This window comes from Carassius gibelio, chromosome A3 (assembly GCF_023724105.1).
Source record: "Carassius gibelio isolate Cgi1373 ecotype wild population from Czech Republic chromosome A3, carGib1.2-hapl.c, whole genome shotgun sequence".
Taxonomy (NCBI): domain Eukaryota; kingdom Metazoa; phylum Chordata; class Actinopteri; order Cypriniformes; family Cyprinidae; genus Carassius; species Carassius gibelio.
In genome coordinates, this window is record NC_068373.1 from 19,664,234 (window position 1) to 19,689,811 (window position 25,578).

The window sequence follows — 25,578 nt, forward strand, 5'->3', positions numbered from 1 at the left end:
CTCTAACACTCGTGTTCTCTATTGTTCTCTTTTTATTTATAACAATAATAATAATAATTTGACCCTCTAATACTTGCTCTTTCCTATTCTATATTGATTCTATCTGTTTTTATTCATTTTATTTATTATTAAAGAATAATGTGTGCTGTGTTAGACCAGTGGTTCTCAGTTCCAGTCCTGGGAACCCACAGCTTGGCACATTTTGCTTATCTTTTATCTGACACCCTCGATTCAGTTCATGGATCTCCCTGAAGAGCTGATGATCTGAAGCAGGAATCAAGGAAGACATACAGAGCAGTGGGTCTAATTGAGCTAATCCAACCTACTCCTAAACCCAATCCTAATCTTAAACATAAATCGGTGGTCAGAGAATTCGGCGTGAGAACCAGTTCGTTAGGCTATCCAGGACTTGTATTGATGCTCTTTTGTTGGTTTGATTGCTTCTATTTTCCTCATTTGTAAGCCACTTTGGATAAAAGCACTTGCTAAATGATTAAATGTAAATGTAATTAACAGATCTTAGTGATTAATTTATCAAATTATGATACAGAAGCACTTTTGAGAAATATCATAAAATGATTTACAATCACATGAGATGATAACTAGACATACCAGTCTTCTAATATTAAGATAAGATTCATTGGATCAGACTTGCCCAGCTGAGGGTTTTCTTACAGGCCTTTAATCAGGCTGTAACTGAAACGGCAATTTCTGTTGATGGAAAAACAGCGCAGATAAAATGAAATGAAGTGTGGTTCCCAAAGGAACACAGTGGCGAGAGACAGTGTTGGTCTCTCTGCTGCCGCCTGTCGGCGTGTCTGAGCAGTGCACTCTGATTGGAGGAATAGAGCTGCGCTGTGATTGGTCCGCCTTCACTCTCTCTTAGGTTTTCTGCTCCGCGAGCGTGTGCGTGACGTGCAGCAGGGACCTGTCCTGCACTGTCCACCACTCTTTCAGAAAACCTCAAATTATATTCTCAAACAAGACTTGTTTTCTGCTCTTAAAATCATTTATTTTTACGGTCTACAAAATGACTATAAGGTCGGACCGAGACCATGGACAACGTTATCGGCCACGGATGTCCTGCCTTAAAAAGGTAAGTTCATTCTTAAGACAAAGTAGTTATTTCTGAACATTGTTGAAAAATTAACTCCCTATTAAGGATCTTATACATTTTATAATTAGCTATTTGTTTCTATGTTCATTATGTTGAAAACAGGCTATATTAACTGCTTAGTGTAATGTTTCATAGATTTTAGTGACTTTTAAACATATACTTTTTTTATCATTATATATATTTAAATTTATAATCTTTTTTTAATCAATAAACCTATAATATGTGATTCGCACAATGTCATGATTTAAATAGAAACCAAAATATTTTTTTTATCTCAGCCTTAGCATAGAATATCGAAATCTGTATTTTTTATTTTATGTTATATTACTTTGGTGCTGTTTCTGGAGTTTATTATTAGCTTCTTGGAGAGATCTTGGAGTCATTGAAAAGATTCGCTCTAAAAGAGCTTTCTGATTAAAAGCCAATTAGCCTGGCCTCATGCCACATCTGACAGCTTGCCTTCATGTCTTACTCTAATTTCAAAGGTCATGCATGTTGCCATAGCACACAAGTGTCAAACTCATTTTAGGTCTGGACTAATTGGTAACTGTAACAACTATTCATTGTATTTGTTAAACCTTGTTGTAGCCATGCAGAGCCTAGGTACAATACATGCTTTGTCCAGAACCAACTATGCTCCTTTAATAAACAAAACTGGAGTAATCCATATACATATGGAACTTGTCATTAGAGGACATTAATCAAAGAGCAATATTAACAAATAAATCTTGCCTTGTTGATCTAAATGTAACTGAATGGGCAATGCTGTTCCTACATTGAAAATCTATAGTTGTGGGGACTGATACTGTCCTTTCCTGAGCATTGTGTTTTATATTACCTTTTTAATATTTTATCTATTAAACAACTTTACTGAATTTCTCAGTTGGAGGCCACAGTGGTTCAGATGCAGGACCCTTCAACTGGAGTGAAGGGAACCGATCAGAAGCTAAACGTTACAGTCATTCCCCATGTCATCACTGGTGAGTTTATAATTTGGTGAGGATCTTACAGAATCCTAACACTGTTCACAGGTCACCATGCATTTTATTCTGTACGTTCCCTTTTGTTCTATGTACAGACACAAGTGTTGTGCTGCTAGATCATAATCTGACGGCGCCGGCTATATACAGCAGCCTTCAATTGGATGAGATCTTTGGTACTTTAGGTTCCAAAGTTGCTCTTTAATCTCTGGAAGGGTTGTTGACAAACCTAGCGAGCCAGGAAATTTAACTTGGTCTTACATTTAACTGGTTCTTATAGTAATGGGCTTGAGATTTGTAAAGCACATGTGCAAAATTCTTGAAAATTCCTGTAAATATTTTCTAAAGGATTTACTACAATTTAATATTTAAACATACACTGAGGTCCCCAATATAAAATTTTATGTCTGTTTTCCTGACAGGTCAGGATATTGTTGCATGGATCACCAAAAATATGAACGTCGACAATGATGGTAATTTTGAAAGTGTATAGTTTTGAACAAATAATGGTCTGGAATTAATATCTTTAAATATGTCTGAATACATTACCTGCACAAAAATGTCCTTGAATGCTTTTTGACAGAGGCTCAAGCATTTGGCACAATGCTAGTGGCATACGGGTACATCTACCCTCTGCAGGACCACAAAAAGCTTGTCCTCAGACCAGATGGCAGTTTGTACCGCTTTCAGGTAAATGTGTCAGGAGTCCTTGCATCTTTAAAAATGTTTTAAAAGAGATGCATAGTAAACTGGTGACTTTTCCCCACTGTCTAGACCCCCTATTTTTGGCCTGTGCAGAAATGGAAGGCTGAGGACACTGATTATGGTTTGTAATCTTCCATTTATTAACAAAATCTGAGGTGCTGGCCAGAGGCCTTTCAGTTACCCATTTAAAGAGACATGTTTGTACGTCACCATCCCCTAATAAAAGTGTTTTCTGCCACTAAAGCAATCTATCTGGCAAAGAGAAACATTCGAAAAAAGGGAGTGCTTGATGCTTATGAGCAGGTATGTAAAGATATTCAGTTGATTACTCATTTTTTCATTTATTTAGAATCATTTTAAAGACATGGCAAACGAAGCAGCAAAACGTCTTCCAAATTGTGAAGTATATCGTAATGGATTATCAAAAAAGAAAGAAAAAATGTTTGGGACTTGGTTCTATCCATCGTTTGTTAATTGGATGAAGGTCTGTCACTTCACTGTAAGATCGCGATAGGACACTTTGATTAAAAATCACAGGCTCAAATTTTATTATAAAACAAATACACATATTAATAGACGAATCCTTAAAAATAAGATCAATCATTCACTTTCATGCCGATGTTAATACTGCAACATTAATGTGTATTTTAACAGGAGGAATACAACAGGCTTCACAAATGGATGAACCACAAATGGGATTTTATTGTGATGCAAGCGAAAGAGCAGTACCAGTGAGTTTCACTACTCTCCTGCTTTCTCTAAAAACATACATGGTTCATTTTTCTGCTCTCTGTCAGCTATATTTGTGTCATGTGGTTTGGCCTTTTTTCTTCCCTTTCTGTCATCCTTCATCTTCAATACTTTCTGTTATTGGTACTTCCTTCATGTTATTGTGTTCTGTCTTTCAAGTGCTGGGAAGGCGCGTCAGAAGGCAGACAGGGTTGTGTTTGACTGTCAGGAAAGAGCCTACTGGATTGTCCACAGGCCTCCAGTAAGTGCTTGGCAGAAGCTGCTAGTGTACACTTGCTTTGAAGACACTATAAGGAGGGTACATTTTCTTTTCTGTCTACAGGCTCAAACTCACAGCGCTATGGATTACGGCCTGGATCGTCATATTGACCCTAATGCGGAGGAGGTAACTGGTAAGTTTACGTGTGACCCCTTAATATCTTTTAAGCTAATGTCACCACACTCACTCTTTTAGAGTATCACTCAAGATTGATGTCATTGCTGATTCTATTCGGAAGCATCAGTGCTAACAATCACTAAGGCTATTATTGAGTTGAAGGGATGGTTCACCCAGATTCCGTCATCATTTACATCATATATGTTGTTGTGTATGTTACTGTAGGAGGGAGTTGAGGTTTCATAGGCAGTACTGCTGGATGCAGAGGCTCTAACTCTAGAGCTGATTAGCAGTGTGTCTGTCTCAGTCCTGGGATGGCCATGTAGATTCTCTCACAATCTGCTTTGTGATATAAGAGGATTCTTGACCTGCTGATCCTCTGAGGAGTTTCCCTCCAACCCACCCACGCTTTCCCCTCAAAGAGCCTTTTAGAAAGCCTATCATTGGGTCGCTATTGCATTACTGCTTTACTGCTTACATCTGTGATTTTATTTGAGTCCTTTAAACCCAGTTTGAAATATTAAAACACCCAAACAAAGGCTCTGTTTGAATGTGAATAGATGATGATGATATGGTATTATATTACTCTTTGACACTTGATGGTTCGTTCAAAAAGGAAAATTTTGTCATCATTTACTCACCATTATGTCGTTTAAAACCTGAATGACTTTCTTTCAAAATATAATTTGGAGAATGACTGAAGTGGGGCTCAAAAAATGCTCAGACATTTCTCTAAATATATTATTTTATGTTACACAGAATAAAGAAATTCATAAAGGACAATATGAGGGTAAGTAAATGATGGACAGGCTTTTTGTTTTGTATATTTGGGTGAATTATCCCTTTAAATCTTTAAATGCATGAATTCATAGCATAAGTTACACTATCCGTCAGAAGCTTGGGGTTATTAATATTTTTACTTTTAAAATAAATACTTTGTGAAAAAAGTAATAGAAGAGATGTGTATAATGTTACAAAATATTTCCATTTCCACAAAAATATTAAGTAGCAAACGGTTTTTTCAACTGTATGACGAAAATAAGAAATGGTTTTTGAGCAGTAAATCATCATATTAGAATGATTTCTGAAGGATCATGGGACAGGACTGGATTAGAGTATTTACTGTATTTGTGATTAAATATATGCAGCATTGGTGAGCATGAAAAACATTTGTTAAAACTCTTACCAACCCCAAACTTCTAGACATTAGTGTATCTGTCATGATAATATTATGTAAATTGAAAACTTGGACTGCTTCGAGTTTACTGTGACTCTACTGGTGTGACGGTCTCTTTTGTCTCTCTTTTCTTTCCTTACAGATTTTTTACTTCTAATATTTCTTCGGTTATCAAGATGATTCAGACACACACACACACACACACACACACACACACACAAGAGCACAAACTACTAATTTCAGCCTTGAATATCATGCCGACACTCAGAAAAAAAGCAAGTTTATATGTATAGTGTGCAACAGTACTTCCCTGCTTCTGTACCCTGAGCATTATTTCAGACCATTTTGTATTAAAATGACTGTCCCAGTTTGCTTTACCTCATGCTAGTTTGTGTTTGGCAGTATATGTAGATATCACACTCAGATATCACCTGTATTTGGCAGGATAGCGTGTAGCGAGTGTGTCTTGTGGTGTCTTATCACAAGCATTTTCTGTAATGTAACAGGATGTTGTTTCTCTATTTTTTTCAGAAAAAAACCTATGATTACTACAGAAGAATTGTAAGTGAAAGTGCTTCTTTACACAAATTTAGAGAACTGGTTGTTTTTTCATTTACTGATATTGAATAGTTGGTTCTAATTGTATATTTTAGATCATCTACACACAACAGGCCGTCATGAGGTCAAGGGTCAAGTCTTCAGTGTCTCTTGGAGCGTAAGTCAAAAATAGCGTACTAAAACTGTACAGTTGGAGTTAATGATTTTAGATGGCATCTACACTGAAAAAAAAATAGCGTAGAAACAATTTTCACTCAGAAATCGGTAGTAACTTTCACGGACAATCACAGCACAGGTAACACGGCAAGTAACACCTTGAATTAGACATGGAAGTTTGAAGTAGAACAACTGAAATATGTTCTTGTAAAACATACCCCAATAATCTTGGAAAACTTGTACATATGATTTTTCCAGTGTATAAGTGCTTCATTGTTTTTTTCTCTTTGCATTCAGCCTGGCCAAGTATATAACAACATTTAAGAACCACGACCCATTCCTCGTTCCCTGCCTCCCCAGCAATCCCTGGCAAACTGATGACGACTCTTACTGGGAGTTGAATGCGCCAGAGTAAGATTCCCTGAGAGCTCTCTAAATTTATAGTACTGAATATTAACTAGATTTTGAATCACTTTTGGTGTTTTGTCCACAGTGTTGAAATTCCCACAAAGATGAGAGTGGAGCGCTGGTCCTTTAGCTTCTACGAGTTACTTAATGACCCACGGGGTCGTGCAGACTTCAAGATTTTCCTAAAGAAAGAATTCAGCGGTTTGTGATTATTTCATTCAAGTTTTGACAATTTGTTAGTATAAAGTGAAAAACAACTGCTCTCTCACACACACACACACACACACACACACACACACACACACACACACACAAAAGAGAATCTGTCATCATTTACTTACCCTGATGGCTTTCTTTCTTCTATGGTACACAAAAGGAAAACCTAAAAGTAATTGAATATGTTTTTTATTTTCACTGCAGGTGAGAATCTAGCTTTCTGGGAAGCCGCTGAGGAGCTGAAATGGGGCACGGCAGCTTCTATGTCCGAGAAAGCAGAGCAAATTTTCAAGTGAGATTCACATCATTTTTTCATGTCATAGTTTTCATGTATTTTACATGTCAGGCTTCCATTTTTCACTTTTTTCTTCTTTTGTAGAACCTTTTTGGCCCCAGGAGCACCACGCTGGATCAACATTGATGGCAGGACAATGGGTCTTACAGTAAAGGGACTGGAACATCCTCATCGATACGTACTAGACGCTGCCCAAACTCACATCTTCATGCTGATGAAAAAGGTATGATCCTTGTCTGATCAACTGCAGTCTGTATGCTTAGTAATTAGAACTTTGCCATGCATTTAAAAAAATTTGTGTTTATGATGACACCAGATATTTATAATTTCTCTAAACTCTATATTTCTTATTTAGGATACCTTTTATCGCTACCTGAAATCACCAGTTTACAAGGAAATGCAGAAAAAGGCTATTTCACCAGCACCACACAATTTCACGTAAGTCCGTTTTTTTCTATATGCATTTGTACCCTATAAAAGTGTTTTTTTTCAAGTTGGAAATAAAACCAAGATTGGAGTTTGTATATTAGAGTATGCTTTACATGAAAATACTATTCCAGTTTTATTGCTTCAGCATTTCTTGTTTAATGCAGTGGGTTACTTGCCATTTCTTTGTAATTGTTTGTGAATTGTTTATGCACCAAATGGTTTCTCAGTGTACTTGTACATTTTGTGGATATTGCTACAGAGTCTTTATTGCAATTTCTACTCAAGCGACTTCAGAAATATAAAACATGTCACCAAACCAACAGTATTTTGCTATAAAAAGGCTTGTCCCCCTCCCCTCTTAGTGAGGCCCAGCTGCAGGAGAACATGAGGAACCGCAGACCGAGCATCGACCCCATCATCACCTGGCAGAAGGAGCAGGAAGAGAAAGCAAAGGCAGCAGCCGCAGCTGGACCCATAGACATTAAAAAACTGATGGCCAGCAAACTAGATCGTAAATAGAAAGTCGGAGACAGAGATGCATGCTGAAAATGCTTTACCTAACAAGCCATGTACATACGACTGCCGAACAGTTAGTTTCTATAATTTTTTGTAGTTTGCTAAATACTGCATTTTCAGATCACACTCATTTCCATGCAGTGATTCCCTTCAATCACTGTTTATCTGAATAGCAGTTTCTCATTATAGTGTGAAGATGTTTTGTATGTGTGCCGTAGTCATGGTGAATACCTGTATGTCTTTAAGTGTAAAACAATAAAGACAGCATCTTCAGTGTGATATGACGGATGTAATAATGCCTGAAGCGTGAGAGAAGCTTCTTTGAAAATGTAGCTAATCTTTTCTTAATTTAAATCAATTCAATTGAATTTAAATTACAGGTCTAAAGTCAAAAAAGCCCTTTTATTCAAATACCTTTAATTAAATAGTAAACAAAACAAAAAATTGCTTTCAACTCAATAACAATTTTAATCCAAATAAAATACTTAAAAGCCACAAAATAATGTGCTTGATAAATACACAGGTGTAATTTTCATTTAATCTTTCCCTTTTATTAATATGCTTTGCATTCCAATTTATCTCTATATATCGTGATTTTGTGAGAATAGGCAATACAGGACACAGTTTAACATTTCAAAATGTATTTTAAATATTATAATACATATAGTGTTGTATGGGGTTAAAAAAATACCAACTTTATAATAAAAGTTTATTTGGCCATGCCTGAAAGCCAGCCTAATTTAAAGAGAGAAGGGGCTGTGGATTCCTCTTCTTGATTGGCTAACTGCCTGAAGAGATTTCCTGGGCGGAAAGTATCCTGTGGAGCAGAAGCAGAGGAGGGAGCCACCTAAAATAGAACAAAATCATGTACATTTCCTTAAGAACTGATTTTCATCTCATAATGTTGGGACACAGAGCTTTAAATAGTTTTTCCACACAGTAAAATCCAAAAAGTGTCACACCAAGCAGAGGTTTTAGCAGTTTTAAGGCAAGTGGAGAAATCTCTAACTACATGATGCTTGTTTGCTTAGAATTCAATTTATTAGCTCAAAATAAACTGTTGCTTGACAGTCTCGATCCTCATACTTCTCAATGTTCGTTATGTATTAGTTGCATCTGAGTGCTGCTTTGCCACCCACGTGTTACAGTCACAAAGCATATCAGCTGACTGGTTCAAATTCAGGAAATCCAAAACTTTGCATTGCAAGCTCACTGCAAAAACTGAAATGACAGCACACAATATATCATCACCTATCGCCTTGAGATCCAGTAGCTCTTCTGCTAGGCCACGTAAAACTGGGAGCATTGATAGAAAGTGACTCATTTGCATAGCCATGATAACATAAAACACCAACTGAACTTTTTTTATTATCACTCAATGAGTTACTTTAAAAAATGTTTTTTTAGGTATTTAGCACTGTACACACCAAATGCTTTAGCAACCTACCAGTGGTCTAGTGATATCTGCTCCATGTGTGGATGAATTACTCTTTCGAGAGTTCGTCATACTCAGTGGCAGCAAACCAAACCTTAAAGAGGGAAAATATTTGTAGAATTGATTATAAATTTATATATATTTATAGATAAAATTTAATATCTAACAAACATAATATAATGAAACATATAATGTATTAATACATAAATGAATTAAATAACATGAATTTAAAAAAATTTATTAATATAATCAATAAAACATTTACATATAGATAAAAATGTAACATTTAAAAATATTGGTTTAAAAAATTATATATTAAGGGTTTCTGCAGGATTTTCAAGCTCAAATGTAAGACTTTAAGGCCTTTAAGACTTGCATAAAAAAAATGAATACCATATGAACAGGGCAGGGCAATGTCTACAGCTACATATTAAACCGTAAAATGACTGTAAAAAAAGCATGATTTAGTTATTTTTCACAAAAGCGATAGGTTTTATGAAATTATACACTTAACATTTCAGCCTTTAATAAAATGGATGAGTCAATAGTAACAAAAAATTATCATCAATAAATTGTTATACCACTTAAATAACTAAACAGATAAGTTTTATTGTAATGCATTTATAATGCATTATCTTCTTATCGATCCACCAGTTCACATTTACAGCTCTGTTGTTTGTAGGGTAAAAACATGGGTCGATTTTCACATTGGTCTGAACAAAAACAACCCCAATACTATGTTCCTGCAATAACGGAGGCTGCAGCTTCAGGACCGCAGTGAGAGAGAGAAAGAGCGCCTATATAATGAAATAAATAAAGTTAATTATTTCAAGAGGGTTAGGAGTTGGTTAGGACAGGTGTATACAATTAAACAACTACATAAATCCTTAAGAATAATAATATACAAAATTGAATAGTAAGACAGTAACAAAATAATACAATTTATAGGGACTTATAACTGCGGTCCTGAAACTGCAGCCTCCAGTATTACAGGAATACCCTACTCCAATAAAACAGGCTTATTGAAAAAGCACATTCATTCTCTGCCAGAAGGAGGCGCTTTCGGAACAGCAGAAATATCACTGTTTCTCTGGAAACGGCAGTAAACAAATCAGCAGCACCGGACTTTGAAATGTACAGCACTTGTGTTTATTTAATAAAATTATAGCCTTTTGCCATGTCACAATACTGGTCTTTCCGTCCCCAAATTTAAGACCTTCGGAAATCATAATTAAGAATTTCTTGTTCAATTTAAAACTTTTTATGGCCTTACATTTCATCCAACTCAATTTAAGACTTTTTAAGGACCGTGGGAACCCTGATATTAGTATAATTTTATTTTCCACTTTAAATTTACAGTAAAATTTATATAGTCAGTAAAATGTGCCATTAAAATGGTTTATGTTTGTAAATAAATACATTTTTATTATCTTGTACTATAATGAAGCACACAGCATGACAGCCATAACTATTTAACAACGAGTTAAACAGTGTGAAGGGTAAGATAAGAGTGTCATAGTCACCGGATCTGGCTGCTTGCCAAAGGAAGGATGTTGTATGGTTCCTGAGAGTTGAGACTGTTTGTCCTGGAGGTAAACTGCTTCTCTGTGCCAGTCAGCAATCCTAAAAGCACCTAGAAACAACACGAGTCAACGTCAGGTTGCACAGTTCTGCACACAGGACAAAACGCTAGGCAAACTGAACGAGCCAATCAAACTGCAGGATGTTTAAAACAGGCTTAGCTAGGCTTCGCTTACAGACGTCCTTTGTGAGAGCCGGTTCAGGTTACTGTTCAGATGTGGGGTGAAAACATCCAGGTCAAATGGATCAATGTGACTTTCCAGGGAGTCGCAGACCTGCTGGATCCTTAAACAAACAGCAAGAATAAAGGGATTGTCATAGAGATCTGCTGCTTAGGCAAGAGCTATTCTTGGTGTAATCGGTTGTGCTTTGTTTTGAGGTTGGAAGGTCAAGTAATTCTATGATTGTGTTTTCATCACCAAGCATTGCTGTTACCCTCGCTTATGAACAGGTTACCTTGGGTCTTGCTGAGAACGGGAACTCCTGCCCTCTTCAAGGCGGGACCCTAGAGTGGCACTGAGATAGCGAAGGTCAAACAGCAGCTGCAAAGCTCTGTTCTGGGTCATGGGGAGGTTTGCATCCTAGAGAGAATGAGGAAGGAAGCAATCGTTTTATGGAATCATTCCATTATTATAGTGATTAAAAAGCAGGAATGGAAGAGACATTTGATCGTCTCACCTTGCTTTGTGTGTCCTGAGTGAGTTTTTCATACTCACTCACCACTTGGTTTAGACAACCCCGCAAGAGGTCGAAGAGCGTGACTTTTGGTAACGCATGACCTCCGACCCGATTGACCTCAAGGCACAGATGGAAGAGTAATGAATTAACATACCATGATGGCTGTAGAGAGAGAGAGAGAGAAAGAAATTACGTGATTATTTAAACATTTATATACCACTATCCTTTCAGTTCAATGAAACGTTTTGCAAAACAGGTGGCCACAAGGGGGTGCTAGGGAGCCCACAAAATATATTCCGTTACATATATTAAAATATAAAGGAGTTATTTTTTATTGTAGCAATATTTCACAGCTTTACATCAAATAAATATTAAATAAATACATCCTTGGTAAGCATAAGAGACTTCTTTCAAAAACATTTTAAAAATCTTACTGAAACGGAGTGTGCCACATTAGGTCTTATTATTAATATAATGAAAACATTAATATGTTAACTTTAATAACAACAAAAAGGATAAATGGAGCCGTTACCTGCACAGGGAGGCGTATTTTGGACATTATATTGTTTCCTGACTCGGTCTCTTCCTGTATTTCAAGCTCTTCCCAATTTGTTGCAGTACTCAGGATGGATCCAGCGGTTCCAGCATGAAGAGTCGTAGCAAAGCTGCCCACAAGTGCCTGAAATGGATTTGATTTTTTTATTGAAGAATATAATCGTTAAAAAGCTTCCCTAATATATGTTCTCTGCACAAAACCATCCACTCTGGTGAACGAACTCTATTGATTTTCTGTTCTCAGGTTGTATAGTCAACACCTCCCGCTCTTAAACGGAGTGTGTTCCTCATCTTACCCTGGTGAGTGCTGAGCTCCAGATACTGTAGGCCTCCATGCTGCAGGACACCAGCTCCTCGTTCAGACAGCTCCACTTAGCCTGTGCTGGGCTGACATCCGCAGCCTTGGCTGTGTTGCCTTTGCCTAACTTCTTGCCCTGTCGCGGAGTGCCTCTGCTTACGGGATCCAAGCCCCCCTGCTTCCCCAGAATACACTGTTTCAGACTAGGACACAGCTCCCCCATTGACTGGCATAGTCTGGCCATAAAGAGCACTGAACTTAACTGGCTGGGGCTGGGAGTCTTAGTCTGGGCATTAGTGAGCTCAGCGCGCACACTAGAAAGGATGTCCCTGACACATGCCAGGCAATGCTCTCGAAGAGTGTCCTCCACTGCTCCAGCATCCATATGGCGGTTAATAGGGGAGTTAGTTGTGACTGGGACCATCTCTGAAAGCTCCTTGCCATTTTTTTCAGAGGGCAAGTAGTGCTGCAGATCATCTAATTTGGCTTTGAGCTTGGAGTCCAGGGAGGAGCAGAAGGTTTGAACACAGGGGGTGAGGGCCTGGGTCTTCATGGACAGGCCGCTCTTCTGCTGCGGGCTGCGCTGGGCTACACTCACCCAGGCTGTGTCGCTGAGCAGGTCACCTTGAGACTCGGACCACAGGAAAGCTGCAACGTCACTTTCATACTGCGCCCCACGGCTGAAGCTCCCGGCTGTGGCTTGACCCTGCAGATCCCGCAGAGCTGAAGACAAGAGCTGTCTGGAGCTGCTGGAGATCCCTTCTGTGCCCTCCTGCGTGATTGCCTAGAGAGATCAAGGGTTAACAAGCATTTTTAAAAAATGCCCAAAATGACATTTATTTCATATTTATATTATATGTTTATACCACATATTACATCCGTTGAGAATAGCAATCAGTCTTGTCTGAATACTTGTGATGGGATCACAAGTGTGCGTTAATAGGAGTTGTAAACATTGCTAAACACACTTATCAGACTAGTTCAACTGGTTAAATTGGTTACGAATACCTGAAGTCGCTGGAGAAAGAGGTGCTGCAAAAGGTCATCCCACAAGGCCAGAGGTCGCTCGAGGAGGGACTGACACACAGTACTCCAGTGCTGACTGATGGACTCGCTGCTGAGCAGTTCCCACACTGCATCCCGAATCGCAGCCAGACCCTTCAGACTCTTCACATAGACCAGAAGGCTGCTGACTCCACTGCGGATATCCTCCTTACAGCTATTAAAAGACAAATGAGCATTTAAAACAAATGCTGAGAAATATAAATGAACATTTGTGGGAGGGACATACATATCTATCCACTGCTGCAGCGTGTCTCTGAGCTGCTCCCTCTGGATCGGCTGCGCTAGCGTCCGGAGGACAGGCTGGAAGTTCATCACTGAAGGGGGAAGATATTTAAACCAGCTTCCTGTGCTCATCTCCTTGTCCAGAACTTTATTCTCTTTCCCTGGATTTCACAGAAAATCACGAGGTTTATTTTAGGCAAGTTAGTTAGACACAGGATGTAAAAGAACAAGCGGTCACGTTGGTTTGCACAAAAAAATTATTAACTTTTCAATTAATTGGCAATATTTAAATGTTTTTTTTTTTTTTTTTAATTTACTTTTACCAATAAAATAGTGTCAACATCAAGAAAAGCTATCTATATACTGCAAAGGTGGCACAGAATCTGCATATGACATATTTATTCACACAGACTGTTTTGTTATTTACACATCGCATAATTTAAATAGCCAACATGAAGTACATAAAATACAATATTTTTTAAAAACTCACAGAATGATTGGGCTTGCTTTTTAATAAAGAATGTAGATGTTGATTAACAGAATACATAACATTTTTGCATTTGGGGAAATTGCACATCATATTCTGGCTATACAGACAAAACAAGCCAAAAACTTTTTATGCTTTTTATGCATTTGTAAGAGTGCAGAGCCTAAGCAGTGAGCACTGAACAAAACTGCTGTCTGAAGCGGTGACTCATCTAAACACCTCTGCACTGGCCAGAAACATGTGTGCATCTTGAATTTAAAATACTTGTTTTTTCCGTTTTGGTGGCATTTTTGCCCCCAGCTTGAATTTTTGACCCTGGTGAACCTTTACACCAATGTTTGAGCATCACAATGCAAACGAAATATTGAGAACTCACCAGAGGATGTGTTGGAGGTCACATTCTCCAAAGTTGTGAAAAGCAGGCCACATCCCAAACTGATATCAGACACTTGGCCCTCTGGAGGCACGTAAAACACAGCGTATGCCTGGTACAGAGTGGTGACCAGCAGCTCCACCAAAGAACAAACCTGTGCTTTAACACCAGCACCTAAGAGATGGACAGCAACACATCTGAATGAAGAACGACTGCATGCCAATATAACCACTCATTCTCATAAACTGAGAACAAATAAGAGAACAAGCTTGAATTATTCATAAACTAAACGGTTGTTGATATTATTAAGGTTATTCACCATGCTGGGGCTGATTGAGCAGTTGCTGAATGGATGCTTTCCTAGCCAGCAGGAAATCAGCAAGCGCCTGGCGAGGGGAGCTGTCTTCCAGGAGCATGGTGGAGACCAGCGCTTCAGCGATCGCTTGATCAGACACAGCCCTGCCTCGCAGCACAGACTTACTCTCCAATAAGATGGTAGACCTACAGACAAAGACAACTAGCTTTTAGTAAGAGAAAGAAACTAAACCAAATGGTGCATTTAAAATGCATTTAAAGGGATAGTACACCAAGAATTCTGAGTCATTCCAAACCTGTAAGATTTTGGTTAATCTTCCAAAAAATCATATTATGGTATGTTTCTGTTCCCTGACAGAAAGTTCTGGTAATTAAAACATAAAAGATGTAAAAAGGTTATAAAGGCACTGTAAAACAAATCTTATGAATATATATAAAAAATACCATATGTGCATCTTATTAACAATCTCATATGACTATTAATGTGTGTCTTATGGGTTTGGAACAGCATGAGGGAGGGTAAATGATGACTGACTTTTCTTTTTTGGGTGAACTATCCCTTTCACAGCTACGTGAATCAATAACGCACCTGAAATGACCAGCAGCTGCTACCTGGCGCACCAGGATGGGGAAGCGAGAGAGGACGGGGCTGTACTGATGCCCTCCTCCCTCCAGGTGCAGCTGGCTGTGAAGGTGACAGCACAGCAGGTAGAGCTGCGTGGCCTGCAGGTACTGCGACGACTCCATCGCGCTCCACACACGCTCTGGGATTTCCAGGAGGAGCTTTATCTGTGACGCCATCATGTAAAATCTCTCCTGTGACTGTTTCTGACCCTGCCAGCAACAAAAACACATTCCCAACACATCTCATGAACATCTAAATTGAGCTCTGAATATAGGGATTTGTTGTATGTTGATCAAACCTGGACACCAATACAGAATTGAGGTATGGACTTAGAGGATACGTTCTATATCTCTTTCTAAAGTTTGGGGTCAGTAAGATTTTTTTTTTTTTTAAAGGAAATTAATATTAAAAATTACAAATCTCATAAAAGATTTATATTTCAATTAGATTTTTAATAAACGTATTATTTTATTAAATCATTGCAAATAATAAGTTATGTGTCTTGAGCAGCAAATTAGCATATTATAATGATTCCCGAGGGATCATGTGATATCTTGTCAACACTGTAATTGTGATTTTATTTCATACAGTAGTGAATAGTTTGAATCCTGTAACGTTAGTCTTGAGGCATTATTTCAAAGAAATGAAAACTATATTTGTATCTGGCGGTGTGGACCTATATTGAGTGACGAGAAAATTAAAGAAGCAAGTTGCACTCATATAGGCGAGAATCTCTGACCAAGCTGAGTAAATTAAGTAAGAATAAAAACATTTTTGCAGGCCGTTTTGTCCCAGATCTCCAGAATGTTAGCAGCACGAGAGCTTTACCTCAGCTGTGCCGCTGGACTGAGGGCCTTGTTTGGCCTGTTTCAGTTTATGGCAGTACCGGTACATGTCCTGGATGGACTCGACGACACTTTCCGAGCACTGTCTCATCTCCCCGATCGTGTCCGCGGCGTCGATCAAGTCCCGGTACCGTTCACCGACCATCTGTCGAAGTTCCTCCTTCTTCTGCTCGATCTCTCCGCGCACTTTCCTCTCGATAGCGCGGATCTCCTCCGCGCTATACCGCTCAAATAAAACCGTGGGGTCTTTAATCTCCGAGACCCGGAGAGACTGGGCCGGTACCGTAGCCATCTGTTTAAAACCGAGCAGGTAACTCCAGAAATAAAACCCGGAAGCACGAACAGCTCTCCTTCCACGTAAACAAAGGGTCAGAGGTCATTCCTCTCATATCGGGTAAAGTGAGACAGCGACCTCTTTAGTGGATGTTTGGTACAAATCCCTCAATCACAATATTTCTTCTTTCATTCTCTTAGTATCTTTCTGTTATCGTATTATTTAGCGATTAATGACCCTCAACGATCCTTTTAATATTATTAGTAATAGTATTGTTGTTATTGTAGGTCTATTTTAATCCTGTTCATGTGTTTACCATCCTTAATGCTAAATGAATCTGAATAAAAACATGGAATACATCGAAAATGAAAAGAAATGGTGATTTATTGAATGGAAAACCGACTGTGTTAGCTGTTTTATATTTGAGCAGGCACTCTTGTTAATATTTTGTCAGCACCACATTAAAGGCAACTGAATTTATTCTGACTAGGTAGATTCATGTAATTTTGTGCAATCATCCCACTTCCGCTAAAAAACATCTTGAGCTGCCATCAGAGAGGCAGGTGTAACGCAGAAACCCGGAAATACGACAGACGAAAACAACAGGTGAGTGATCGATGAAAGATACATTCGGAATGTTTATGACAAATTAGGCTGATTATACAAAAATAAATGTGTGTTATATACGATTAGCTAATCTACATAACGATGGGTCGAGTTTTTTTATTTTCCTAATTTTGACGATCGTGAGACTAGCTTATAAAAAGAAACCATAAAATATTTTAATTATTGATATAAATGTTAAACGCATGTATTTCAGCAGTCCGTCATTTTTTAACTGGATACACGTATATGAGTAAAACAATGACTAGATCTTTGAAGCAGCCATTTTTTCCTATATGGTTTCATTTTCTTCAATCAAAATATGTTTTTCTTAAGTATATTAATATTATATTATTATATTATATTAGTATATTAATTATACCTTAAGATTCTCGCTGTGGTTTATTATTACAAGTTTATCTCAGTTCTTCTGGTCGAAAACTAGTAAAGACAAAACTTCTCGCTTCAGGATGTCATTTGAATGTTGAACTGGTTGGGTTCGTTTCTGGGCATCAGGCTTGCATTTTCTTTGTTTGTATTTTGAGTATAATTCCCTCCCTGTAGGAATCTTCTCACTGAAGTCATGGATAAGAACATACAACAGGATTTTGAGAACCAGTTCAATGATGTGGTCTCAAGACTTCAATCAAAAAAGATGTTTCAGTCAGACTGGGACATTGCCTCTTTTGCAGTTTTCTTCATCTTTATAGGCAAGTAGAATAAAGCAAAAATAAGAAATGAACATAAGCAAGTAAGAATCATTAAGTCAATGTTAAATGTCCATAGGAATGGTCCTGTTGCTGGTTATCTTGGTTCTCATCCGCTGCTGTTGTTGCTGCTGCTGTGATGAGAAGGTCAGAATGTTACTGGTGTTATCTCACAGATAACTGTACATCTATAGATTCATGAAACAATACAACTCTCATGACATTACAGCCAAGAAGACAGAAGGTGGGCATCGACAATATGGGAATGGAGCCCTGATCTTCCAGAAACAACAGGCACCATTACATCCACTTTTTGTTTCCTATCAGTTTTGCCACCTTGTTTATATGTGAACAAGTAAAATAATGGAGGTAGGAGAAAAATATTTTAGATAGATACTTCCTTATAGGGATGATAAAAGCAAAAAACTTTTCCTACTGTGTAAAAATGCAGTTAATATTTACCCTGGAAATCAATCACATGATTGAACTTACATTTCATTATACATATTTCATCAGAGAGAACAGATTTTAATATACAAGCATGCACACCACTTTTGAAGACATTGGTTACTTTCTGGTTATACACTTTATTGAAGCAACTTTCCGGGATAGAACCAATGCAGGCCCTTGACAAATGGCCTCTATTGAAAAGAGCTTGTTTTTAGTTGTCCATTGAACATCATGTTTAATCTGTTAATCTTGTATCTGGCTGTTAAGACTGAATCCATTTAACCTATATATATATATATATATATAGAGAGAGAGAGAGAGAGAGAGAGAGAGAGAGAGAGAACCTACACACTACAGAAGAGAAGAAAAGAAAAGTTTAAATAACTTGACTGATGAGACTTCTCAGATTTTAGAAAATGTAAACTGATAAGTGATGCTTTACTTGTGAAAACTGTACCTTTGAAAAAAAGTGTCAATATTTAACTTTTTTAAATGAACATGTACCACATTGTATACATTTGTAGACTTTGTAAACAAAAATAACACATACACACCTTCAAATTAATAGCAAATAAAATTTACCTTTCCCTAAATATCAAACATGGTACTTTATTTAGACAATGGCACTGGATAATTTATCCAGCGTAAAGATTTTTGAGAAATGAAACAAGAGCAAAGTAAATTTCATAATGTTCATAGTATGTTTATTGCACAAAATATTCCATATTAAGCTTGAAATATACATGAAAATAGTTAAACACTTAAAACATGAATCGATATTCAAATTAACATGCAAGAAATCAATGAGGACACAAACCAAGTGAACATGAAATAAATAAAAATTAGCAATAAAAGCTGACAAAGTTAACTAACGGTAATGATCTGAAACCCTGAACGGCATCTGAACTATCGCTCAACATCCTTTCCTTTCCTTTTCATGATGGAATGATGCTTGTTAGAAACTCTGAACTCTGCTCCCTAAGCAGTCATTCACAGGAATGTGTATAACTGTAATGGAATATGAATCCCTGACATGTTCACTGTTATCTGTCATTTAGTGTTAATATAGTCATACCACAGCTGAGTCAGGATGGCAAATACGCTGTTGGTCATTAATGCACATTCATAAGCATATGCTAATGGTCTCGATGCATTTACTGTTGTGCACCGATGATAGTCCCTGGCATCAGATAATGATCAAGTGTTAAATGTTACAACCCCCTGGACTAAAAGGTAAAAACACTGGTAAAAGGAGTCTGAAGAGGTCACTCAACAAATCATTTGGAGTATTTCACGGTTTTTGTGACAAATATGAACGTAAGCAATGTGTATTTAGTAGCATTTCCTTCCTAAAGCCTAGACGCATATTAGATGAGGTTAACTTCAATATAGGCAAGATTACTGACAAACAGTCAACACTGATAATGACAAATACTGCAGAAACACAAAAAAATATGCCACTGAATACCTTCATCTGAAGAGTCTGTCATTTCAAATGAACGAATTCAGTGCATATACTACATACACAGCGCACTCTGCTGCTGAACAATAAGCACACAAAATTAATACATGGTCATACAGTCAAATCACGACAGATTATTTCACGGAACTTTTTTTGTTCCTAGTGCATCCTAGAGCATAATTCATTTGATCATTTGTATTATTATTCACTGTAGAGTTTTGGTCAGAAATAGCTTAAAATGCTCTGTAGTTCCAGAAACTAGAGAAGACCGAAATCTGCAAATAAAAGGAAAGAAATGAACATTGTAAATTTATCTTCTATTAGGAAACTAATTGTATTGATTACAGCATTGTAAGCATCTGCTCCCTTTTTGTCAAAGTTTTGCTTTGTGTTTTGGTGGATCACAGGTATTTGCATTAGTCTACAGGACAATCATTAAAAACAACTGGTGAGTTTACCTGGTCTGATACACATTTCACACTACTGTTCAAAGTACTACTATTTTTTTTTTAAGACATAAATTCTTTATATCCAGCAAGGATGCATTGAATTGATTAAAACATACATATTTTTTCAACATTGATAAATCTTTCATTCTTTAGCAGTAAATCAGCATATCAGAATGATCACGTGCAACTAAATTCTGGAGTAATGACGCTGAAAATTCAGCTTTTCATCGTAGGAATAAATTTGATTTTAAAATATATTCAAATAGAAAACAATTATTTTAAATTGCAATAATATCAATATAAAAAATATAACCGTTTTTACTTTAATTTTGATCAAATAAATTCAGCCTTGGTGAGCATAAGAGACTAATAAATAAATAAAAAAAAACTTAAATCATTGTTAGTAATTTGGAATGATCCTAGTAATACTATTAATCAAAACTAATAGATTAATAATAGACTAATAATAGATTAGTTATCACAGTATCAGGTAATTAATAAATAATTACTGCAGCAGCACTAATTCTTAGCTGCCCAGAAGCTCTGATAACCCTCTATAGGAACAACCCTATTGTTCTTAAGTTATAACAGTGACTGTGCAGGTGAGATGATGATCTCTACTATATCAACAGGCCACACGCACCTTATCTTTGAGCTGCTGACAGAGCTGCAGGGAAATGGTGAAAAACACCAGCGTGTCATTCAGCCACGGCACCACGCACTCCACCTTATGGACCTGGCTCACCTCAAACTTTGTGTTGTTGTATTCACTTTAGGAGAAAAAGCAAAATGTGCCAAAAACGTTATCAACCAGACCATTTGAAAAATAAAAACTGAGACTGACTGCTGGTGCTGCAGCGTGAAAACAGGAAATGTGAGCACTTACAACATTGCTCCTGGATTATGCAGCACTGAACTTCCTGCTGATTTGAAGTTCTGACAGAAAACAAAATGATTGTGCATTTTAAAAACACATTCCTGATAGGAGTGCCTGAAAAATATTTTCTAGTCATTTTCCTTTTTTTAGTGCAGGTGGCTTGAAAATGGCTTGATACCTTGGTAGTGTTAGGCTGCAGGACATGTAGTTGATACACCGTCAAACACACTTTACTGAGATTGATATAGAAGTTCACTATCATGTCACCAGGCATTGGAGGTGTGAACATTTTCTAGAAAGAACCGGAGAAACGTTCACAAGAGCACATGGAGAATTCCACATCAAGCGTAAAGTGTAGATCCGCGTACTAACCATTAGGCCACTGGCTGCGAGCTCAGGAAGAGTCATGCTGGCAGGGGTTGTGAGTCTGCTTCGGGCTCGGGTCAACTGAAGCATTACTGCATCCATAAGCTGAAACACGAATAACGTCACAGAGTGCAATCTCACGTCAGATACAGTACCAGTGAATGTTCCTAATCCAGAGTAACCTGTAGCACACAACTGCTTCAAATGTACTAACGGGAGATTATGAACCACACAAGTACACATGAAGAAAACCAGGGGCCAGTTTTCTCAAAAACATTTCTTAAAGTTCTGGAAGTAGACACAGAGTGGTTGAAGTAGGTATTGCAGTCCAAATTCAAAATACTGGAGAGTTTTTTTTTCTTTTTTTCGCCCCTCTTTGAGACACTGTTGACAATCTGGTTGCCAGATTGACGACAGCAACAAGCAGGAGCACACTTGATGATGAATGAAATGAAATGCGCTGCGTTTCCGCCAACTGGCAAACCAGAGTGCCAAAATACAATTGGGTAAACTGACAGTGGGCGAGTTTCACAAACCAAAAGAGACAGACATTGCGGCTCAGAATGCACATTTTCAAAGGAGAATAACTGCCTGTAGCATCGTTTTTCAGATAAACAAGTATGTTAAATTGACATCTGCAAACATTTTATGGTATTTTTATGCTTTAGTAGACTCAAAAATTTACATACAGCACCTTTAAGAATGTTCTAGAGAAAAAACTTATTATTTATTAGGATTACGGAAAATAACATTACTAAAAATCAACCTTTTATAGTTAAAGGTGCAGTGTGTAAATTTTAGCAGCATCTAGCGGTGATGTTACGAATTGCAACCAACGGCTCTGTCTAACCCCTCCTTTTAGAGAAGCTATGATAAAGACAGAAAAAAAGCAATGAGATTTCTTTACAAGGGTAAATCAAATAATTATATTTACGTAAATATTCAATAAATCGATAGTATTGCGAATGTTAATGCACTTGTTCATCATTTTGTCAGTGTTTTATTCACAAGAACAACAAAGTGTCGAAACGCGCTGTGTAGAACAGTTTGTCTGTTTATGGCTACTGTAAAAACATAGTGGCGACTTCCATGTAAGGGAACCCGCGGTGTATGTAGATAGAAATTGCTCAATCTAAGGTCATAAAAACATAACGGATCATTAAGTAATGTCTTTATACACCTCTGAAAACATAGTTATGTATATTATATTGCATTTCTGTAAATAGATCGTTGTAAATATTACACTTTGTACCTCTAAGATAACTTGACTTTTTGCTGGACTCTACACAATCAAACAGGGACCTTGTTTTGATTTCATTTTAATTTACGGTAGCATTTAGCAGGACATGTTAACTCTTAGCAGTGCACACGCAAATGCTGCACACAAGAAAGATGGAACACAACACTTTGAGACATGCGCTTTGACTAAAGGAAATAGATGGCACATTAAAAAAAAAGTGACTAAGTGCAGAGAGTAAAAAGAAAGGTAAACTGCAGGCAGCACAAAATAGACTTAAGTCAATATTTGAGAACTTAAGAATTGACAGTATTTGTTTTAAGAAATTTCTTATCTTTTTTCTTCTGAATCGGGCCCCTGGGCCTAACTGTAAATATCTGTGAAAACGAACCTTATTGACTTCAGCCCCAGTTTTGAAATGATAACTCTCATCATGGCTGCTTAGTAATTGCAGGGCCTGGTTCACATGGTTTCGGGCATCCTGAATCTGAGGAGGGGCAGAATATGTTTTAACAGCTTTTTTTATAATATATAAACCATTTTTTTTTTCTTTCTTTTTTTTTCTTTTTTATTAAAGATAATTGAAAGAGAGAAAGATACATTACCTGCTGCAATTTCCACTGTTTATCATCTCGGAATGCAAAGTGCATTACTTGACTGCTTTTAGCAGCTTTAATGTTAATATCCTGCAAAAGAAATTATTTAATATTGATTCTAATAATAACAAAAGTAATCACGGAGCTCAGATAAACTGCATAGCAAAGTGTCTTTTCAATTCCACTGGCTGAATATAGCTGTTATGGCTGTTTTGTTGAATATAATATCATACATTAAAAAAAAAAAGCCAGAAGCAAAGCAGTTCCATTCATGCTGAAAGCTCTTTTCATGATGGTGTGAAACACACTTACAGCCTGAGTTAGAGCTTCTCCTTGTAGCGTCAAAACCCCTTTCACCTGGTCCATCCTAAATCAAGTGCAAAATAAAAACGCAAAAATTTCAATACATCTTCAGCTCTGTACACCATCCCATAAAACTGTAGTAACAAAAAAAAAAACATACATTATTGCATATTTCAAATCTAAAATTAATCACACAGTCTCATTTAATAGATCTTACGTTGAGCTGCCCAGAATAAAGTTCTCTTGTTTCAGCTGTCCTTCCTGTCCTGGTGACGGCACTGAAAAACGCCTGGACGCCTCCTTTGGTGAAAGCAAACAAATGTTATTATTAACACCCTGTTTTGCACAATAATACCGAATTGTTTTGGAGTAAGCTAATTTTTTAAGTATCTGAAGTTACCTTCAAAATGTCTTGCAGCTGTTTAAGCACCGCATGCACCTCTTCTTTGAGCAGCCAATTAAATTCCTCCTCCTAAAGCACACAAAAACTTGCCTTCAATACATATTTCACTAAAAATATACATGATGTCACCATTTACACACACTCATGACTAATGTATTACCATCTTCTGGATTTTTCTCTATACAGTAAAGCAGCCATTCTGCCTTTATTTTAAAGGGGTCATATGATGCATTTAAAAAAAAATTCTTTCTGTTTGGAGTGTTACAAGCTCTTGGTGCATAATTTAGATCTGTAAAGTTGCAAAAACTGAAGTCTCAAATCCAAAGAGATATTCTTTATATAAGTTAAGAGTCTTCCATGGCCCCCTAAAAAGGCTCATTCAAACAAGCCCCCACGTCTACATCACAATGCGGAAATTTTTGCATAATGCCGCTCAAATGTTCACGCAAAGAAAGAAGGCATGGTTTCAGTAACCACAGTAAGTGTTGAAGCAGTCATGTCAGGGAGATGCTGTGTGTTTCTAGTCGAAAGCAAAAACACTTTATTTGGCCTTCTGAAAGAATTTAGGAAGCTTTAAGATTACTTACAACAGAACACCTATGAGGTAATTCTGACTTTGCTACAATAATCTGGCACTTCTGAATCAGCTACTGTAAGTAGTTGTGTTATTAAAGTTTTTGCTATTAACTGTTCAAATGCAGAGTTTTGCGCGTGTGTGTGTGTGTGTGAGAGAGAGAGAGACACGGTCACACAGTGGAGTCAGCTATCTTTACCATCCTTGGCTTGTACTCTTCAAACACATACGAGCTTCATCACTATGTCTGTAATGCGACTCTGTTCCCCTTTCGGGCTTAAACTTATGGTAAAACTAAGGACATTATTAACTGTCTTTACATTTATTTTGAAAGATGAAGCTCGCGATTATGGAAAGGGGCGTTACATTTCGGATGAGTGCTTGCGGTGTTCGGCCAATCACAATGCACTGGGTCAGTTGGCCAATCAGAGCAGACTGCGCTAATATGTTTTTTTGTTTTGTTTTTTGTTTTTCATTAAAGCATACAAACAAACAAAATAAGACAACAACACAAGGGTGAGTACATTAAAATAATTGTAATTACTGAACGAACAATCCCTTTGATTTCTGTTTCAGGATCAAATCGATCAGTATGTGAGAAACAGTGGTCAGTATCAGACTTAATGCATAAACTAAACAGAGCAACGATAAGGCAGGACAAATGAGCATCACAACTGTGTCACAACCATTCACCGGGATGAATTGGACTTTGTCCCACCAGCTGCTCTGCAAAACTGCACCTACAAACTCTGCATGGCAACGCAACGAATACATTTATAACTGCAAGCCCCCTTAAATCTGACTGTTCTTAATCAAACCATAATAACCTCGCCTATGTCTGTGAAGCAGCTGACATGCATTAGACACAAATCAGTCTCTCACCAGCACAGTCCTCTCGGCTTGACTTGCGGCCGTCATCTTCGCTAGCTCAGACAGAGTAGATCTCTCCTCTCCGAGCATTACAAATCACTGAAGCCGTCCTAAATCTGCTGAAAATAACTCAAACCACTCCGCTATTTGGTGTGCCCAGTCAGAAGACCACTCGTAAACAATTAAGTTTGACACGCCTCCTTTCCCTGCACTTCCGGCTTGTGTAACTTTGAAATCTTCCGGCT

The 25,578-nt window shown here is 37.5% G+C and overlaps 5 protein-coding genes across 7 annotated transcripts in view; 2 read left to right on the plus strand and 3 right to left on the minus strand.

Moving 5' to 3' along the window:
* Positions 1-349: 349 nt before the first annotated feature.
* Positions 350-7,962, plus strand: rgs9a (regulator of G protein signaling 9a). Its single transcript, XM_052549018.1, has 17 exons — positions 350-1,096; positions 2,001-2,097; positions 2,520-2,570; positions 2,681-2,787; positions 2,872-2,923; positions 3,047-3,105; positions 3,457-3,533; positions 3,712-3,793; positions 3,875-3,937; positions 5,637-5,666; positions 5,759-5,820; positions 6,117-6,230; positions 6,313-6,428; positions 6,648-6,735; positions 6,823-6,961; positions 7,094-7,176; positions 7,530-7,962. Exons 1-17 carry the CDS (start codon positions 1,031-1,033, stop codon positions 7,684-7,686), a joined length of 1,443 nt encoding a protein of 480 aa, XP_052404978.1. The 5' UTR covers positions 350-1,030; the 3' UTR covers positions 7,687-7,962.
* A 247-nt stretch (positions 7,963-8,209) lies between these two features.
* cog1 (component of oligomeric golgi complex 1) lies at positions 8,210-16,546 on the minus strand. Of its 2 annotated transcripts, XM_052548923.1 has the most exons (15): positions 16,146-16,531; positions 15,282-15,526; positions 14,697-14,878; positions 14,381-14,551; positions 13,522-13,678; positions 13,239-13,449; positions 12,229-13,014; positions 11,910-12,056; positions 11,378-11,539; positions 11,156-11,280; positions 10,876-10,984; positions 10,642-10,751; positions 9,131-9,212; positions 8,935-8,979; positions 8,308-8,530 (listed from the first exon to the last, which is right to left on the minus strand). In XM_052548923.1, the coding sequence occupies exons 1-14, from the start codon at positions 16,452-16,454 to the stop codon at positions 8,965-8,967; spliced, it is 2,811 nt and encodes a 936-aa protein (XP_052404883.1). In that variant the 5' UTR covers positions 16,455-16,531; the 3' UTR covers positions 8,308-8,530; positions 8,935-8,964. The 2 variants fall into 2 exon arrangements, with proteins under 2 accessions (XP_052404872.1, XP_052404883.1); XM_052548912.1 differs by lacking the exon at positions 8,935-8,979 and having other exon boundaries at positions 8,210-8,530; positions 16,146-16,546.
* A 357-nt stretch (positions 16,547-16,903) lies between these two features.
* The window catches only part of LOC127951240 (small integral membrane protein 22), a 43,885-nt gene continuing 35,210 nt past the window's right edge, over positions 16,904-25,578 (plus strand). The window contains exons 1-4 of one of the 2 annotated variants that reach the window (XR_008152628.1): positions 16,904-17,042; positions 17,604-17,749; positions 17,826-17,893; positions 17,976-18,667. Coding sequence is in view for 1 of the 2 variants with exons in the window: in XM_052549057.1 (XP_052405017.1) it covers positions 17,623-17,749; positions 17,826-17,893; positions 17,976-18,023 (243 nt within the window). In the remaining variant the exon portion in view is untranslated. Of the gene's footprint in view, positions 17,043-17,603; positions 17,750-17,825; positions 17,894-17,975; positions 18,797-25,578 lie in introns of those variants that run through there. The other variant, XM_052549057.1, reaches the window with a different exon arrangement.
* On the minus strand, positions 18,875-25,550 carry LOC127951233 (protein rogdi homolog). The gene is made up of 11 exons (XM_052549044.1): positions 25,346-25,550; positions 23,887-23,958; positions 23,704-23,786; positions 23,496-23,550; positions 23,193-23,273; positions 22,979-23,074; positions 21,357-21,455; positions 21,163-21,276; positions 20,994-21,043; positions 20,751-20,877; positions 18,875-19,933 (listed from the first exon to the last, which is right to left on the minus strand). Exons 1-11 carry the CDS (start codon positions 25,421-25,423, stop codon positions 19,892-19,894), a joined length of 897 nt encoding a protein of 298 aa, XP_052405004.1. The 5' UTR covers positions 25,424-25,550; the 3' UTR covers positions 18,875-19,891.
* The window catches only part of LOC127951226 (protein rogdi homolog), a 48,675-nt gene continuing 41,971 nt past the window's right edge, over positions 18,875-25,578 (minus strand). Inside the window, exon 12 of the transcript XR_008152620.1 lies at positions 18,875-18,956. The gene's annotated coding sequence lies outside the window, so the exon portion shown is untranslated. The remainder of the gene's footprint in view (positions 18,957-25,578) is intronic.